This window comes from Cyclopterus lumpus, chromosome 8 (genome assembly GCF_009769545.1).
Source record: "Cyclopterus lumpus isolate fCycLum1 chromosome 8, fCycLum1.pri, whole genome shotgun sequence".
Taxonomy (NCBI): domain Eukaryota; kingdom Metazoa; phylum Chordata; class Actinopteri; order Perciformes; family Cyclopteridae; genus Cyclopterus; species Cyclopterus lumpus.
The window spans coordinates 1,540,977-1,558,465 of NC_046973.1; the positions used below are offsets into that span (position 1 = coordinate 1,540,977).

Sequence of the window (17,489 nt, forward strand, 5' to 3'; positions counted from 1 at the left end):
GTCCGACATTTAACTACAAAATAAAAGAATCCGCTGGGCCCGTTAGTTTCCTCTACTTCGGGTTAAATATACATAAACATAAATAAATGAACCGGTTGTTCTCCCGGTCACCGGAAGCTCTCCACGCTAAGATGGTGTCGGGCTAAAAAAAACAAAACAAAGCTTCTTAAAGGTAACGGCGCGTTCTTAAAGGTAACGGCATGTAATCATCAACGTCTTCTTAAATATATATTATTTGTGTTTAAGGAAAGTCGAATTAAATATATTAAGCACGTGTGCTTTAATTACTAAGAAATAGAATTTTGTATAGTTTTTGCACCAAAAACACCATGCTTCAAATTCTTAAAATAACAAAATGCATTTAGGCTTGCTTAAAGTTAATTATAATAATCATAATTGTGTTTTTCCCATTCTGGACGACACACACATATCTCGCATTCATCCAATATACTTTATTATTTATGACTTCAAAAATTAATTGACTATTTTATTCAAAGCCTTAATTTTGGAAAATGATATATATATATATATATATATACACACACACACACACACATACATACATACATACATATACACACACACACACACATATATACATACATACATACACACACACACACACACACACACACACACACACATACACACACACACACACATATATACATACATACATATACACACACACACACACATATATACATACATACATACACACACACACACACACACACACACACATACACACACACACACACATACACATATACACACACACACACACACACGTTTTAGCTTTGTTCACATATGATAAAAAATAATAAAAAATGAAATAATCTGGTGCTCATTGTCTTTATTTTCACAGTTGAGTCAACCACGTGTACTCCAAAACAACATCATCATCAAATATTATAATTACTAAATGTCTTTTTAAATCTACAAATATAACATTAAACTTGGCTTTGCTGCAATCACTTGATATACATTTGTAATGTTTACTATATTATTATAATACATTCTGGGAAACAAACACTTTGACACACATTCTGCATTAAACACTTTAAAATGACTTATATTTGGTGCTCTTTTCTGTTCCACAAAAACAAACCTCATGAACGTCAGCTCGACCACATTCACACCAATTAAATCAGAAATTAATGCGAGTCTTTATGACGTCTTCACTTGTTTGGTCTGTTGCTCATTTCATCCTAATAAATACAATTTAATTATAATAATATAAACTAAGTAAATGATCATTTTACAGCTTCACTTTGTAATGAATTAATAAAATCTGGTATTTTCTTTGATTAATCATTTAGAATCGTAAAAGATGAAATGTTCATCGCGGTCGCCGAAAAGCCAGAGTTGGTATCAGATATTAAATTTAATATCGTAGAAGACAAAGTGAACCGTCAAATATTCACATTTAAGAAGGAGCCAGACAATAAATGTTTGAAGAAAACCAGCTGAAGTATTCTCAGTGCAGATAAACGTATCGACCAATATTAGAGGTTAATAACGGATCTATTGGAAGATGAATCCCCATTAATGAAGCCATGACGGTGGATCTGTGTCTTTTCTCTTAAATCAGAAATATTCTGGAGCTTCTCACGGCTTTTTTAAAAATTAGTTACATTTAGCAAAAACTTAAATACATTTGTGCGTCCGATTGTCTTTTTTCTGGCGTTCGCTGAGCAACAAACAGCGTGAATATTAAACACCTTTGTGGTTATTAGAATTATAAAGAGGATGAAAACGAGACAAGAGACCGATCTGCCGAGGCGTTCAAAGACATCGTGGAAACCACAGGTTTGGCATCTCGAAGCTGCTGAAGAGTCTCATGTTTCTAGGATTTACGTCGAGCGGCGAATCGGAAGCTCGGTGTGAAATCAGGCTGCAGTTCCTCAAATGTCCACTTGAGGCTCTGCAAGCTTTTAGGTCGTCATCAATATAGTTATTAGATGATAAATACTTCATTGCTCTGCTTCTTTTCCCCTCTAAAGCTTAATGTTATGCATTTTATATTTGAGACGTTCTGTTACTTTAAGTGTGATTCAGGTTCACGATCAGCAGACAAATTCGTGTTTCGGCCGTGAAAAGGAAATAAAGTCGAGATATTTGGTCATGAAACCGTCTTCCGTTTCTATCTAAGTGCACAAACCCTTCCCATAATAAACAATAACAACAACACGGTGTATCTGCAGCTCACTCCTCCCTCCCTCCCTCTCTCTCTCTCTCACTGCGTCTTCACGCTCTTCTCTCGCTCCGCGGCGTCGAGGGCGGCCATGTTCTGGGAGGCGGTGACCAGGTGAACCAGGCTGATGGCCGTCTTCAGCAGGCAGACCAGCCCACAGAGGCCCTGCAGCCAGTAGAGCCACGCTAGAGTACACAGAGTACACAGGTCAACATGAGGTACACAGAGGCCCTGCAGCCAGTAGAGCCACGCTAGAGTACACAGAGTACACAGAGTACACAGGTCAACATGAGGTACACAGAGGCCCTGCAGCCAGTAGAGCCACGCTAGAGTACACAGAGTACACAGAGTACACAGGTCAACATGAGGTACACAGAGGCCCTGCAGCCAGTAGAGCCACGCTAGAGTACACAGAGTACACAGGTCAACATGAGGTACACAGAGGCCCTGCAGCCAGTAGAGCCACGCTAGAGTACACAGAGTACACAGAGTACACAGGTCAACATGAGGTACACAGAGGCCCTGCAGCCAGTAGAGCCACGCTAGAGTACACAGAGTACACAGGTCAACATGAAGTACACAGAGTACTAGTATCACAACAAAAAATACTAATACCACTGTAAAAGTATTCTGGTATAAGTAAAAGTACTGATACCACACTGTAACAATCAAAAAAAGTGTAAAAGTACTCGTAGTGTAGTGAAGTAGAAGTACTACAGTACTGAGTCACAGGGTTATTGTTATAATTAATAAATACATGTTGAAATGCCTTCATGTACATGTTTACGTTACGTAACTCGCCACATCCTGTCTCCGTGAAACGGCTTTCCTGCTGTGGCCTTCAAAACAAAAGCTCAACATTGAGCATGAATTGAGAGTGGCTTTTCCATGGATGCCCTTCAAAACAAAAGCTCAACATTGAGCATGAATTGAGAGTGGGCGTGTCAAGCCTGCAACCCCGTTTAAACAGATTAGTAGAAGAAAGCCGGCTCATTGCCACTAATGCTGATACAACTTTATGGCTCACACATATCTGCACTCATTTTGTTTTGTTTTGCAAAGGTTGCACGTTATTGTTGTTTTGAGAAGATATCCAGTGCAAAACAGGTTAATTGCAGTCACAATAAGCTATTTATTTGCACGGATATAACTTTATTTGCATTGTTCTAACAAAGGGATTGCACATTGTATTAGTTTGTGTCTGATGGAGCAATCTGATTTACTTGAAAGTGCAATTTTCTTTATTCTATTATTTATAAAAGCACAGATGGAGGAGTCACATTCAATAATAATTCAGCATAAACCATTTTGTTGGGGCGTGAACATTTAAAGTGGGCGTGACCACTGAGTTAGAGGAGCTTCTCACCTGCAGGTTCCTGGATGTGATGGAGGAGGAAGAGGAGGCAGAAGAAGAGCTCGTTCCCGGCACACATCACAAACAGCACCGGCTACAGGACACAAACACCACGTCAGCCACTGTGTGTGTGTGTGTGTGTGTGTGTGTGTGTGTGTGTGTGTGTGTGTCTCACCTTGGAGGTGTAGTAGATTCGGAGGACAGGGTTGCCGGAGAGGTCGATGCTCTTGTGGCTGGTCGATCCCGTTATTGTTGAGCTGAGGAAATAAACAACAGAAGAAGAAAGAAAGAAATCCTCCTCAGTCCAAATATGGTCACTTCCTGTTCACCGGTTGCAAACAAAGCCAAGATGGCGACGGACAGACTGCCGAACTAAAGGCTTCAAAACGCCCACAAATTATATATTATATATATATTTGTCTTTTAGCCTTTAAAAAAAATTACGTTTTCACCGAGCTAGAAATGATCTTCATGAAAAAAATGTTTTTTTACTGCAGTAAAAGTACTAGTACCACAGCCCCCACGGAGACGTGTTGTGGGCGTGTCCGTACCTGTGCAGGTGCAGCCAGTGGCTGGCGATGTCCACACACATGCTGAGCTGGAACAGGAAGCTGTAGGACGGGTAGACCAGGGACAGGTTGACCAGCAGGCACATGGTGGCACAGCGGTCCGTCAGCATGTCCATCATGGCCCCGAACCGAGTGGCTGAGTCACACACAGGAAGTCACACACAGGAAGATACACACAGGAAGTCACACACAGGAAGATACACACAGGAAGTCACACACAGGAAGTCATGTCACACACAGGAAGTTACACACAGGAAGTCACACACAGGAAGTTACACACAGGAAGATACACACAGGAAGTCACACACAGGAAGATACACACAGGAAGTCACACACAGGAAGTCACGTCACACACAGGAAGTTACACACAGGAAGTCACACACAGGAAGTTACACACAGGAAGTCACACACCGGAAGTCACACACAGGAAGTCACGTCACACACAGGAAGTTACACACAGGAAGATACACACAGGAAGTCACACACAGGAAGATACACACAGGAAGTCACACACAGGAAGTCACGTCACACACAGGAAGTTACACACAGGAAGTCACACACAGGAAGTTACACACAGGAAGTCACACACCGGAAGTCACACACAGGAAGTCACGTCACACACAGGAAGTTACACACAGGAAGTCACACACAGGAAGTTACACACAGGAAGATACACACAGGAAGTCACACACAGGAAGTTACACACAGGAAGTCACACACAGGAAGTTACACACAGGATGTCACACACAGGAAGTCACACACAGGAAGTCACACACAGGAAGTCACACACAGGAAGATACACACAGGAAGTCACACACCGGAAGTCACACACAGGAAGTCACGTCACACACAGGAAGTTACACACAGGATGTCACACACAGGAAGTCACACACAGGAAGTCACACACAGGAAGTTACATACAGGAAGTCACACACAGGAAGTTACACACAGGAAGTCACACACAGGAAGTCACACACAGGAAGTCACACACAGGAAGTTACATACAGGAAGTTACACACAGGAAGTCACACACAGGAAGTTACACACAGGAAGTCACACACAGGAAGTCACGTCACACACAGGAAGTTACACACAGGAAGTTACATACAGGAAGTTACACACAGGAAGTCACACACAGGAAGTTACACACAGGAAGTCACACACAGGAAGTCACACACAGGAAGTTACACACAGGAAGTCACACACAGGAAGTCACACACAGGAAGTTACAGGAAGTAACAGGAAGTCACCGCGAATGGACCGCGAGTACGTACACTGGTTGAGCGCCCGGGCGGCGTGGCCGTCGAAGGCGTCCAGCAGAGCGCTGAGCAGGTAGCAGAACACGGCGGTCCACGGGCAGCAGGGCATCAGGGCGAAGGCCAGCAGGGCCAACGCGATGCGCCCGTAGCCTGCAGGTACAAGTACAACGCAGTACTACGAAGCTCTGGATGCTTCTGGACCGAAGCACCTGCTCCTTTAGTAAAGTACATCTCAGAGGTACACGCAGGAACTTGTAAACATAACTCAAATAAGTAAAAGGTCAACAGCATTAATACGCTTGATTCAGTGTGATGTTAACTGGGATGGATGATGGAGAGATGGGGAGAGAGAGAGATGGATGGATGATGGAGAGATGGGGAGAGAGAGAGATGGATGGATGATGGAGAGATGGGGAGAGAGAGATGGATGGATGATGGAGAGATGGGGAGAGAGAGATGGATGGATGATGGAGAGATGGGGAGAGAGAGAGATGGATGGATGATGGAGAGATGGGGAGAGAGAGAGAGATGGATGGATGATGGAGAGATGGGGAGAGAGATGGATGGATGATGGAGAGATGGGGAGAGAGATGGATGGATGGATGATGGGAGAGATGGGGAGAGAGATGGATGGATGGATGATGGAGAGATGGGGAGAGAGAGAGATGGATGGATGATGGAGAGATGGGGAGAGAGATGGATGGATGATGGAGAGATGGGGAGAGAGAGAGATGGATGATGGAGAGATGGGGAGAGAGAGAGATGGATGGATGATGGGAGAGATGGGGAGAGAGATGGATGGATGGATGATGGAGAGATGGGGAGAGAGAGAGATGGATGGATGATGGGAGAGATGGGGAGAAAGAGAGATGGATGGATGATGGAGAGATGGGGAGAGAGATGGATGGATGATGGAGAGATGGGGAGAGAGAGAGATGGATGGATGATGGGAGAGATGGGGAGAGAGATGGATGGATGGATGATGGAGAGATGGGGAGAGAGAGAGATGGATGGATGATGGGAGAGATGGGGAGAGAGAGAGATGGATGGATGATGGGAGAGATGGGGAGAGAGATGGATGGATGATGGAGAGATGGAGAGAGAGAGAGATAGATAGATGATGTATAGATAGATAGATAAATAGATAGATATATAGATGTATAGATAGATGATGTATAGATATATGATGTATAGATAGATAGATATATAGATGTATAGATATATAGATGATGTATAGATAGATGATGTATAGATAGATGATGTATAGATAGATGATGTATAGATAGATATATGATGTATAGATAGATGATGTATAGATAGATATATGATGTATAGATAGATGATGTATAGATAGATGATGTATAGATATATGATGTATAGATAGATATATGATGTATAGATAGATGATGTATAGATAGATGATGTATAGATAGATATATGATGTATAGATATATGATGTATAGATATATAGATGATGTATAGATATATGATGTATAGATATATGATGTATAGTAGATATATAAATAGATAGATAGATGATGTATAGATAGATATATGATGTATATATATATGATGTATAGATAGATGATGTATAGATAGATATATGATGTATAGATATATGATGTATAGATGTATGATGTATAGATGTATGATGTATAGATATATGATGTATAGATAGATAGATGATGTATAGATATATGATGTATAGATAGATATATGATGTATAGATGTATAGATAGATAGATGATGTATAGATAGATGGATGATGTATAGATATATGATGTATAGATAGATATATGATGTATAGATAGATATATGATGTATAGATAGATGATGTATAGATATATGATGTATAGATAGATAGATGATGTATAGATATATGATGTATAGATATATGATGTATAGATAGATAGATGATGTATAGATAGATGTATTGATAGATCATGTTTGATCTTTTTCTTAAACCGATACTTTTCTCCAACAGAAGACCAACCACAGGCTCGCGCTCCTAAAGAAGTCACGTGTCCCGTGTGAAGCGGCATGTTTATCACCATTTTAAGAAAGTTTAAATGTAGCCAGCTGACGTCACGCGTCGGGAAGAGACGGCGGATAACCTACCGATCAAATTGGGAACGAAGAAGAAGATGTTTTCCTCCGCCATCTTGGATTACTGGACGTGTGTTCTGTTGTCGTGTTTTAACGCGTTTGAAAGAGAAACTCTCCAACGGACGTTTCTTCCGCACGGAAGATAAATATATAAAGCTTCCGTTTCCGGAAAGCTTCAACGAGAACAAGACTTCCGCTGTCATTTCAAAATAAATGCGTCACGTTGGACTAATTTATTGTGGAATTATTTACACCACCAGACTAGTAATATATGACTTATGACTCATGATAGAATATATACCATGTTACTTTTACTGTAACATGGTATATATACTGTAGTATTAGTACTTTGATTGTAACAGGATATATGTACTGTAGTATTAGTACTTTGATTGTAACAGGATATATGTACTGTAGTATTAGTACTTTGATTGTAACAGGATCTATGTACTGTAGTATTAGTACTTTTACTGTAACAGGGTATATGTACTGTAGTATTAGTACTTCCACAGAGTGGTATATTTTTACAGTGGGGTCTTAGTACTTGTATTACAGTAAAGGATGTGAATACTTCCTCCACTACTGTTTTTGGGGCATTCATTCACGTTGGCCTTTTAATTTGAAAGACAGAATCTCTATTTCCGGTCTCAGCGCGGCTCCGTATGGCTGGACGGTGACGTCACCCCACAGCGTGCAGACTGCTGCGCGCGCCTCTCCTTTAATAACATCCTCCTGAAAACAGAAAGTCTTAATAATTAGCTCCTAGTGTCCTTTCCTAACCACTTGTCCTTGACCTCGATGGAAAACGTCACGGGGTCCAAGAAAGATGTGACGTAGAGTTCATGAGCTACGTCATTAAGATGCGACGGCGGTTGTCTGCCGATAAAACTACAAACTGCCGTAAAGTCTTCAATATGTGTTCAATTACAGTCGTAATAATAATAATAATCAGGGCACCAAAACAATAAACTATCTTTATGAATATTCTTATTGACATATTCCATCAAATATTCCAAATAAAACACTTCCTCCCAAAATATATTACAAATAAAACACTTCCTCCCAAAATAAACTAAAGTAGAGCCACACTGCAGTACATAGAGTACACAGGTCAACATGAGGTACACAGAGTACACAGGTCAACATGAGGTACACAGAGTACACAGGTCAACATGAGGTACACAGAGTACACAGGTCAACATGAGGTACACAGAGTACACAGGTCAACATGAGGTACACAGAGTACACAGGTCAACATGAGGTACACAGGTCAACATGAGGTACACAGAGTACACAGGTCAACATGAGGTACACAGGTCAACATGAGGTACACAGAGTGCACAGGTCAACATGAGGTACACAGAGTACACAGGTCAACATGAGGTACACAGGTCAACATGAGGTACACAGAGTACACAGGTCAACATGAGGTACACAGAGTACACAGGTCAACATGAGGTACACAGGTCAACATGAGGTACACAGGTCAACATGAGGTACACAGAGTACACAGGTCACATGAGGTACACAGAGTACACAGGTCAACATGAGGTACACAGAGTACACAGGTCAACATGAGATACACAGAGTACAAAGGTCAACATGAGGTACACAGAGTACACAGGTCAACATGAGGTACACAGAGTACACAGGTCAACATGAGGTACACAGAGTACACAGGTCAACATGAGGTACACAGGTCAACATGAGGTACACAGAGTACACAGGTCAACATGAGGTACACAGGTCAACATGAGGTACACAGAGTACACAGGTCAACATGAGGTACACAGAGTACACAGGTCAACATGAGGTACACAGAGTACACAGGTCAACATGAGGTACACAGGTCAACATGAGGTACACAGAGTACACAGGTCAACATGAGGTACACAGAGTACACAAGTCAACATGAGGTACATAGAGTACACAGGTCAACATGAGGTACACAGAGTACACAGGTCAACATGAGGTACACAGAGTACACAGGTCAACATGAGGTACACAGAGTACACAAGTCAACATGAGGTACACAGAGTACACAGGTCAACATGAGGTACACAGAGTACACAGGTCAACATGAGGTACACAGAGTACACAGGTCAACATGAGGTACACAGAGTACACAGGTCAACATGAGGTACACAGGTCAACATGAGGTACACAGAGTACACAGGTCAACATGAGGTACACAGGTCAACATGAGGTACACAGGTCAACATGAGGTACACAGAGTACACAGGTCAACATGAGGTACACAGAGTACACAGGTCAACATGAGATACACAGAGTACACAGGTCAACATGAGGTACACAGAGTACACAGGTCAACATGAGGTACACAGAGTACACAGGTCAACATGAGGTACACAGGTCAACATGAGGTACACAGAGTACACAGGTCAACATGAGGTACACAGAGTACACAGGTCAACATGAGATACACAGAGTACAAAGGTCAACATGAGGTACACAGAGTACACAGGTCAACATGAGGTACACAGAGTACACAGGTCATTATGAGGTACACAGGTCAACATGAGGTACACAGAGTACACAGGTCAACATGAGGTACACAGGTCAACATGAGGTACACAGAGTACACAGGTCAACATGAGGTACACAGAGTACACAGGTCAACATGAGGTACACAGAGTACACAGGTCAACATGAGGTACACAGAGTACACAGGTCAACATGAGGTACACAGGTCAACATGAGGTACACAGAGTACACAGGTCAACATGAGGTACACAGAGTACACAGGTCAACATGAGGTACACAGAGTACACAGGTCAACATGAGGTACACAGGTCAACATGAGGTACACAGGTCAACATGAGGTACACAGAGTACACAGGTCAACATGAGGTACACAGGTCAACATGAGGTACACAGAGTACACAGGTCAACATGAGGTACACAGAGTACACAGGTCAACATGAGGTACACAGAGTACACAGGTCAACATGAGGTACACAGAGTACACAGGTCAACATGAGATACACAGAGTACACAGGTCAACATGAGATACACAGAGTACACAGGTCAACATGAGGTACACAGAGTACACAGGTCAACATGAGGTACACAGGTCAACATGAGGTACACAGAGTACACAGGTCAACATGAGGTACACAGAGTACACAGGTCAACATGAGGTACACAGAGTACACAGGTCAACATGAGGTACACAGAGTACACAGGTCAACATGAGGTACACAGAGTACACAGGTCAACATGAGGTACACAGGTCAACATGAGGTACACAGAGTACACAGGTCAACATGAGGTACACAGGTCAACATGAGGTACACAGGTCAACATGAGGTACACAGAGTACACAGGTCAACATGAGGTACACAGAGTACACAGGTCAACATGAGATACACAGAGTACACAGGTCAACATGAGGTACACAGAGTACACAGGTCAACATGAGGTACACAGAGTACACAGGTCAACATGAGGTACACAGGTCAACATGAGGTACACAGAGTACACAGGTCAACATGAGGTACACAGAGTACACAGGTCAACATGAGATACACAGAGTACAAAGGTCAACATGAGGTACACAGAGTACACAGGTCAACATGAGGTACACAGAGTACACAGGTCATTATGAGGTACACAGGTCAACATGAGGTACACAGAGTACACAGGTCAACATGAGGTACACAGGTCAACATGAGGTACACAGAGTACACAGGTCAACATGAGGTACACAGAGTACACAGGTCAACATGAGGTACACAGAGTACACAGGTCAACATGAGGTACACAGAGTACACAGGTCAACATGAGGTACACAGGTCAACATGAGGTACACAGAGTACACAGGTCAACATGAGGTACACAGAGTACACAGGTCAACATGAGGTACACAGAGTACACAGGTCAACATGAGGTACACAGGTCAACATGAGGTACACAGGTCAACATGAGGTACACAGAGTACACAGGTCAACATGAGGTACACAGGTCAACATGAGGTACACAGAGTACACAGGTCAACATGAGGTACACAGAGTACACAGGTCAACATGAGGTACACAGAGTACACAGGTCAACATGAGGTACACAGGTCAACATGAGGTACACAGAGTACACAGGTCAACATGAGGTACACAGAGTACACAAGTCAACATGAGGTACATAGAGTACACAGGTCAACATGAGGTACACAGAGTACACAGGTCAACATGAGGTACACAGAGTACACAGGTCAACATGAGGTACACAGAGTACACAAGTCAACATGAGGTACACAGAGTACACAGGTCAACATGAGGTACACAGAGTACACAGGTCAACATGAGGTACACAGGTCAACATGAGGTACACAGAGTACACAGGTCAACATGAGGTACACAGGTCAACATGAGGTACACAGGTCAACATGAGGTACACAGAGTACACAGGTCAACATGAGGTACACAGAGTACACAGGTCAACATGAGATACACAGAGTACACAGGTCAACATGAGGTACACAGAGTACACAGGTCAACATGAGGTACACAGAGTACACAGGTCAACATGAGGTACACAGGTCAACATGAGGTACACAGAGTACACAGGTCAACATGAGGTACACAGAGTACACAGGTCAACATGAGATACACAGAGTACAAAGGTCAACATGAGGTACACAGAGTACACAGGTCAACATGAGGTACACAGAGTACACAGGTCATTATGAGGTACACAGGTCAACATGAGGTACACAGAGTACACAGGTCAACATGAGGTACACAGGTCAACATGAGGTACACAGAGTACACAGGTCAACATGAGGTACACAGAGTACACAGGTCAACATGAGGTACACAGAGTACACAGGTCAACATGAGGTACACAGGTCAACATGAGGTACACAGAGTACACAGGTCAACATGAGGTACACAGAGTACACAGGTCAACATGAGGTACACAGAGTACACAGGTCAACATGAGGTACACAGGTCAACATGAGGTACACAGAGTACACAGGTCAACATGAGGTACACAGGTCAACATGAGGTACACAGAGTACACAGGTCAACATGAGGTACACAGAGTACACAGGTCAACATGAGGTACACAGAGTACACAGGTCAACATGAGGTACACAGAGTACACAGGTCAACATGAGATACACAGAGTACACAGGTCAACATGAGATACACAGAGTACACAGGTCAACATGAGGTACACAGAGTACACAGGTCAACATGAGGTACACAGGTCAACATGAGGTACACAGAGTACACAGGTCAACATGAGGTACACACGTGTTGGGGGTTCGTGTTGGGGGTTCGTGTTGGGGGGTTCGTGTTGGGGGTTCGTGTTGGGGGGGTCGTGTTGGGGGGGTCGTGTTGGGGGGGGCGTGTTGGGGGTTCGTGTTGGGGGGGTCGTGTTGGGGGGGTCGTGTTGGGGGTTCGTGTTGGGGGGGTCGTGTTGGGGGTTCGTGTTGGGGGGGTCGTGTTGGGGGGGTCGTGTTGGGGGTTCGTGTTGGGGGGGGGCGTGTTGGGGGGGGCGTGTTGGGGGGGTCGTGTTGGGGGGTCGTGTTGGGGGGGTCGTGTTGGGGGTTCGTGTTGGGGGTTCGTGTTGGGGGGCGTGTTGGGGGTTCGTGTTGGGGGTTCGTGTTGGGGGGTTCGTGTTGGGGGTTCGTGTTGGGGGGGTCGTGTTGGGGGGGTCGTGTTGGGGGTTCGTGTTGGGGGGGTCGTGTTGGGGGGGTCGTGTTGGGGGGGGCGTGTTGGGGGTTCGTGTTGGGGGGGTCGTGTTGGGGGGGTCGTGTTGGGGGTTCGTGTTGGGGGGGTCGTGTTGGGGGTTCGTGTTGGGGGGGGTCGTGTTGGGGGGGTCGTGTTGGGGGTTCGTGTTGGGGGGGGGGCGTGTTGGGGGGGGCGTGTTGGGGGGGTCGTGTTGGGGGTTCGTGTTGGGGGGGTCGTGTTGGGGGTTCGTGTTGGGGGTTCGTGTTGGGGGGGGGCGGGTTGGGGGGGGGGCGTGTTGGGGGGGGTCGTGTTGGGGGTTCGTGTTGGGGGTTCGTGTTGGGGGGGTCGTGTTGGGGGTTCGTGTTGGGGGGGGGTCGTGTTGGGGGTTCGTGTTGGGGGGGGGGCGTGTTGGGGGTTCGTGTTGGGGGTTCGTGTTGGGGGGGGGGCGTGTTGGGGGGGGGCGTCTTGGGGGTTCGTGTTGGGGGTTCGTGTTGGGGGGTTCGTGTTGGGGGGGTCGTGTTGGGGGGGTCGTGTTGGGGGTTCGTGTTGGGGGGGGTCGTGTTGGGGGTTCGTGTTGGGGGGGGGGGCGTGTTGGGGGTTCGTGTTGGGGGTTTGTGTTGGGGGGGGGCGTGTTGGGGGTTCGTGTTGGGGGGGGCGTGTTGGGGGTTCGTGTTGGGGGGGGCGTGTTGGGGGTTCGTGTTGGGGGGTTCGTGTTGGGGGTTCGTGTTGGGGGGTTCGTGTTGGGGGTTCGTGTTGGGGGGGGGGGGCGTGTTGGGGGTTTGTGTTGGGGGTTCGTGTTGGGGGGGGGGGCGTGTTGGGGGTTTGTGTTGGGGGGTTCGTGTTGGGGGGGTCGTGTTGGGGGTTCGTGTTGGGGGTTCGTGTTGGGGGGGGGGCGTGTTGGGGGTTCGTGTTGGGGGTTCGTGTTGGGGGGGGCGTGTTGGGGGGGCGTGTTGGGGGGGGGCGTGTTGGGGGTTCGTGTTGGGGGTTCGTGTTGGGGGGTTCGTGTTGGGGGTTCGTGTTGGGGGGGGGGGCGTGTTGGGGGTTTGTGTTGGGGGGTCGTGTTGGGGGTTCGTGTTGGGGGGGTCGTGTTGGGGGTTCGTGTTGGGGGTTCGTGTTGGGGGGGTCGTGTTGGGGGTTCGTGTTGGGGGGGGGGCGTGTTGGGGGTTTGTGTTGGGGGTTCGTGTTGGGGGGGGCGTGTTGGGGGGGGCGTGTTGGGGGTTCGTGTTGGGGGTTCGTGTTGGGGGGTTCGTGTTGGGGGTTCGTGTTGGGGGTTCGTGTTGGGGGTTCGTGTTGGGGGGTTCGTGTTGGGGGTTCGTGTTGGGGGTTCGTGTTGGGGGGTTCGTGTTGGGGGGGGGGGGAGTGTTGGGGGTTCGTGTTGGGGGGTTCGTGTTGGGGGTTCGTGTTGGGGGGTTAGTGTTGGGGGGGGGGGGCGTGTTGGGGGTTTTGTGTTGGGGGTTAGTGTTGGGGGGGGGCGTGTTGGGGGTTTGTGTTGGGGGGTTTGTGTTGGGGGGTTCGTGTTGGGGGGGTCGTGTTGGGGGTTCGTGTTGGGGGGTCGTGTTGGGGGTTCGTGTTGGGGGGGGGGCGTGTTGGGGGTTTGTGTTGGGGGGTTTGTGTTGGGGGGTTCGTGTTGGGGGGGGCGTGTTGGGGGGGTCGTGTTGGGGGTTCGTGTTGGGGGGTCGTGTTGGGGGTTCGTGTTGGGGGTTCGTGTTGGGGGGGGGGTCGTGTTGGGGGTTCGTGTTGGGGGGGGGGAGTGTTGGGGGTTCGTGTTGGGGGTTCGTGTTGGGGAGGGCGTGTTGGGGTTCGTGTTGGGGGGTTCGTGTTGGGGGGGTCGTGTTGGGGGGGTCGTGTTGGGGGTTCGTGTTGGGGGGGTCGTGTTGGGGGTCGTGTTGGGGGTTCGTGTTGGGGGGGGGGCGTGTTGGGGTTCGTGTTGGGGGTTCGTGTTGGGGGGGTCGTGTTGGGGGGTCGTGTTGGGGGGTCGTGGTGGGGGGGGTTCGTGTTGGGGGTTCGTGTTGGGGGGGGCGTGTTGGGGGTTCGTGTTGGTGGTTCGTGTTGGGGGTTCGTGTTGGGGGGTTCGTGTTGGGGGTTCGTGTTGGGGGGGTCGTGTTGGGGGTTCGTGTTGGGGGGGGGCGGGTTGGGGGTTCGTGTTGGGGGTTCGTGTTGGGGAGGGCGTGTTGGGGGTTCGTGTTGGGGGTTCGTGTTGGGGGTTCGTGTTGGGGGGGTCGTGTTGGGGGGGTCGTGTTGGGGGTTCGTGTTGGGGGGGTCGTGTTGGGGGGTCGTGTTGGGGGTTCGTGTTGGGGGGGGGCGTGTTGGGGGTTCGTGTTGGGGGTTCGTGTTGGGGGGGTCGTGTTGGGGGGTCGTGTTGGGGGGTCGTGTTGGGGGGGGTTCGTGTTGGGGGTTCGTGTTGGGGGGGGCGTGTTGGGGGTTCGTGTTGGTGGTTCGTGTTGGGGGTTCGTGTTGGGGGGTTCGTGTTGGGGGTTCGTGTTGGGGGGGTCGTGTTGGGGGTTCGTGTTGGGGGGGTCGTGTTGGGGGTTCGTGTTGGGGTGGGGGCGTGTTGGGGGGTTCGTGTTGGGGGGTTCGTGTTGGGGGGGTCGTGTTGGGGGTTCGTGTTGGGGGGGTCGTGTTGGGGGTTCGTGTTGGGGGGGGGGCGTGTTGGGGGTTCGTGTTGGGGGGGGGCGTGTTGGGGTTCGTGTTGGGGGGGTCGTGTTGGGGGTTCGTGTTGGGGGTTCGTGTTGGGGGGGGGCGTGTTGGGGGTTCGTGTTGGGGGGGGGCGTGTTTGGGGTTCGTGTTGGGGGGGTCGTGTTGGGGGTTCGTGTTGGGGGTTCGTGTTGGGGGGGGGGCGTGTTGGGGGTTCGTGTTGGGGGGGGGGCGTGTTGGGGGTTCGTGTTGGGGGGGGGCGTGTTGGGGGTTCGTGTTGGGGGGGTCGTGTTGGGGGTTCGTGTTGGGGGTTCGTGTTGGGGGGGGGGCGTGTTGGGGGTTCGTGTTGGGGGGGGGGCGTGTTGGGGGTTCGTGTTGGGGGGTTCAGGAGGTATCCAGGTCCTCATACCACAGTGTAAAAGTAGTAGTAGAAGTACCTCAGAGCTACCTTAGAGGAGCTTCTCATCTGCTGGTTCCTGGAGGAAGAGGAGTAAAAAAACAAACAAAAAAACAGGGAAAACAATGAAATAAAAACAACAATATTGTGTTTTTGTTCATTTATTTCTCCAAAAGTATTTTGTTGCGTTTCTGTACAACTCGTTTCTCCTGCAAACATTTAGAACCTGAACGTTTCAAACTCCGCCTCCTGCTGTAAAAACGGTTTGAAGTCCACCCGTCACACACTCTTCATCATCATCATCATCATCATCATCCTCTTCATCTTCATCATCATCTTCATCCGGCCTCTTTGTTTTTTGCCGAAACGTTTTGGACCGACATTAAATGAAAGCAATGCATTTTGGGAAATTTGCTCATTTTTCCTTTAGCACATTTTTCTACACATTTGTTTGGTTGTTGTTGTTGTTGTTGTTGTTGTTGTTTCTCTTCTGGATCACATTGGATTCAATGGGTCAGTTTTTCAAAAAGTCAAACTGCCCCTGAACACACCACAGAGAAATAAATCAGAGCTGAAGTAATTAAATCAATAATCAATACATTCTAAATACATTTTCCTCTTTTCTGCTCAAAACGATCAATAAATGTAAAAGAAAACCGATCAACAATCTTTGAGTATTGATCAACCAGCAGATCAATCTTCAACTGATCGATTGTACAGAATAAAGATTTTTGCTCAACTTATCTTCTGTGCTTCAAAGAGGAAAACATGAGAAACTTATTAATGAAAACAAACATCCAGAAGAGCCCAGAAATCCTGATGTCAGTGAACTGCTCACAGAAGAGAAACTCTTTACAAAATAATACTTTAAATAAAACTAGTTGGCAGAACGAGACGTGGTTGAAGTCTTCGTCCACACGCAGACTTTTGTTTTGTTTTCTGTGTTTTTAAACACAAAAAACATTTTCCAAACGTCGAGAAACTAAAACTAAAATTTATAAATAAACAAAAGTTGTGCTCATAAAAGTCCACAAAGTGTTCAGTATCATAAATAGCATCATGAACTAATATTTAATTAATATTAGAGAAACGTGAACTTGTGAAATGTTAGTTTTTAAAATCTGTATTTTATCATTTTTGTTGTTTGTTGTTTGTTTAATAACTGCAAAAATGATAAAATAATGAATATTTACGTATTTATATATTTATTAATAAAATCCAAGATGTTGTGAAGTGAAGTAGGATTGAATATTAATATAAAAATGCCAAATTTAATT

General features: G+C 46.8%; 1 protein-coding gene across 1 annotated transcript; it reads right to left on the bottom strand.

Moving 5' to 3' along the window:
* Positions 1–839: 839 nt before the first annotated feature.
* cdipt (CDP-diacylglycerol--inositol 3-phosphatidyltransferase (phosphatidylinositol synthase)) lies at positions 840–7,647 on the bottom strand. Its single transcript, XM_034539963.1, has 6 exons — positions 7,498–7,647; positions 5,395–5,529; positions 4,103–4,256; positions 3,727–3,808; positions 3,564–3,645; positions 840–2,382 (listed from the first exon to the last, which is right to left on the bottom strand). The coding sequence occupies exons 1-6, from the start codon at positions 7,538–7,540 to the stop codon at positions 2,240–2,242; spliced, it is 639 nt and encodes a 212-aa protein (XP_034395854.1). The 5' UTR covers positions 7,541–7,647; the 3' UTR covers positions 840–2,239.
* Between the last annotated feature and the right edge of the window lie 9,842 nt (positions 7,648–17,489).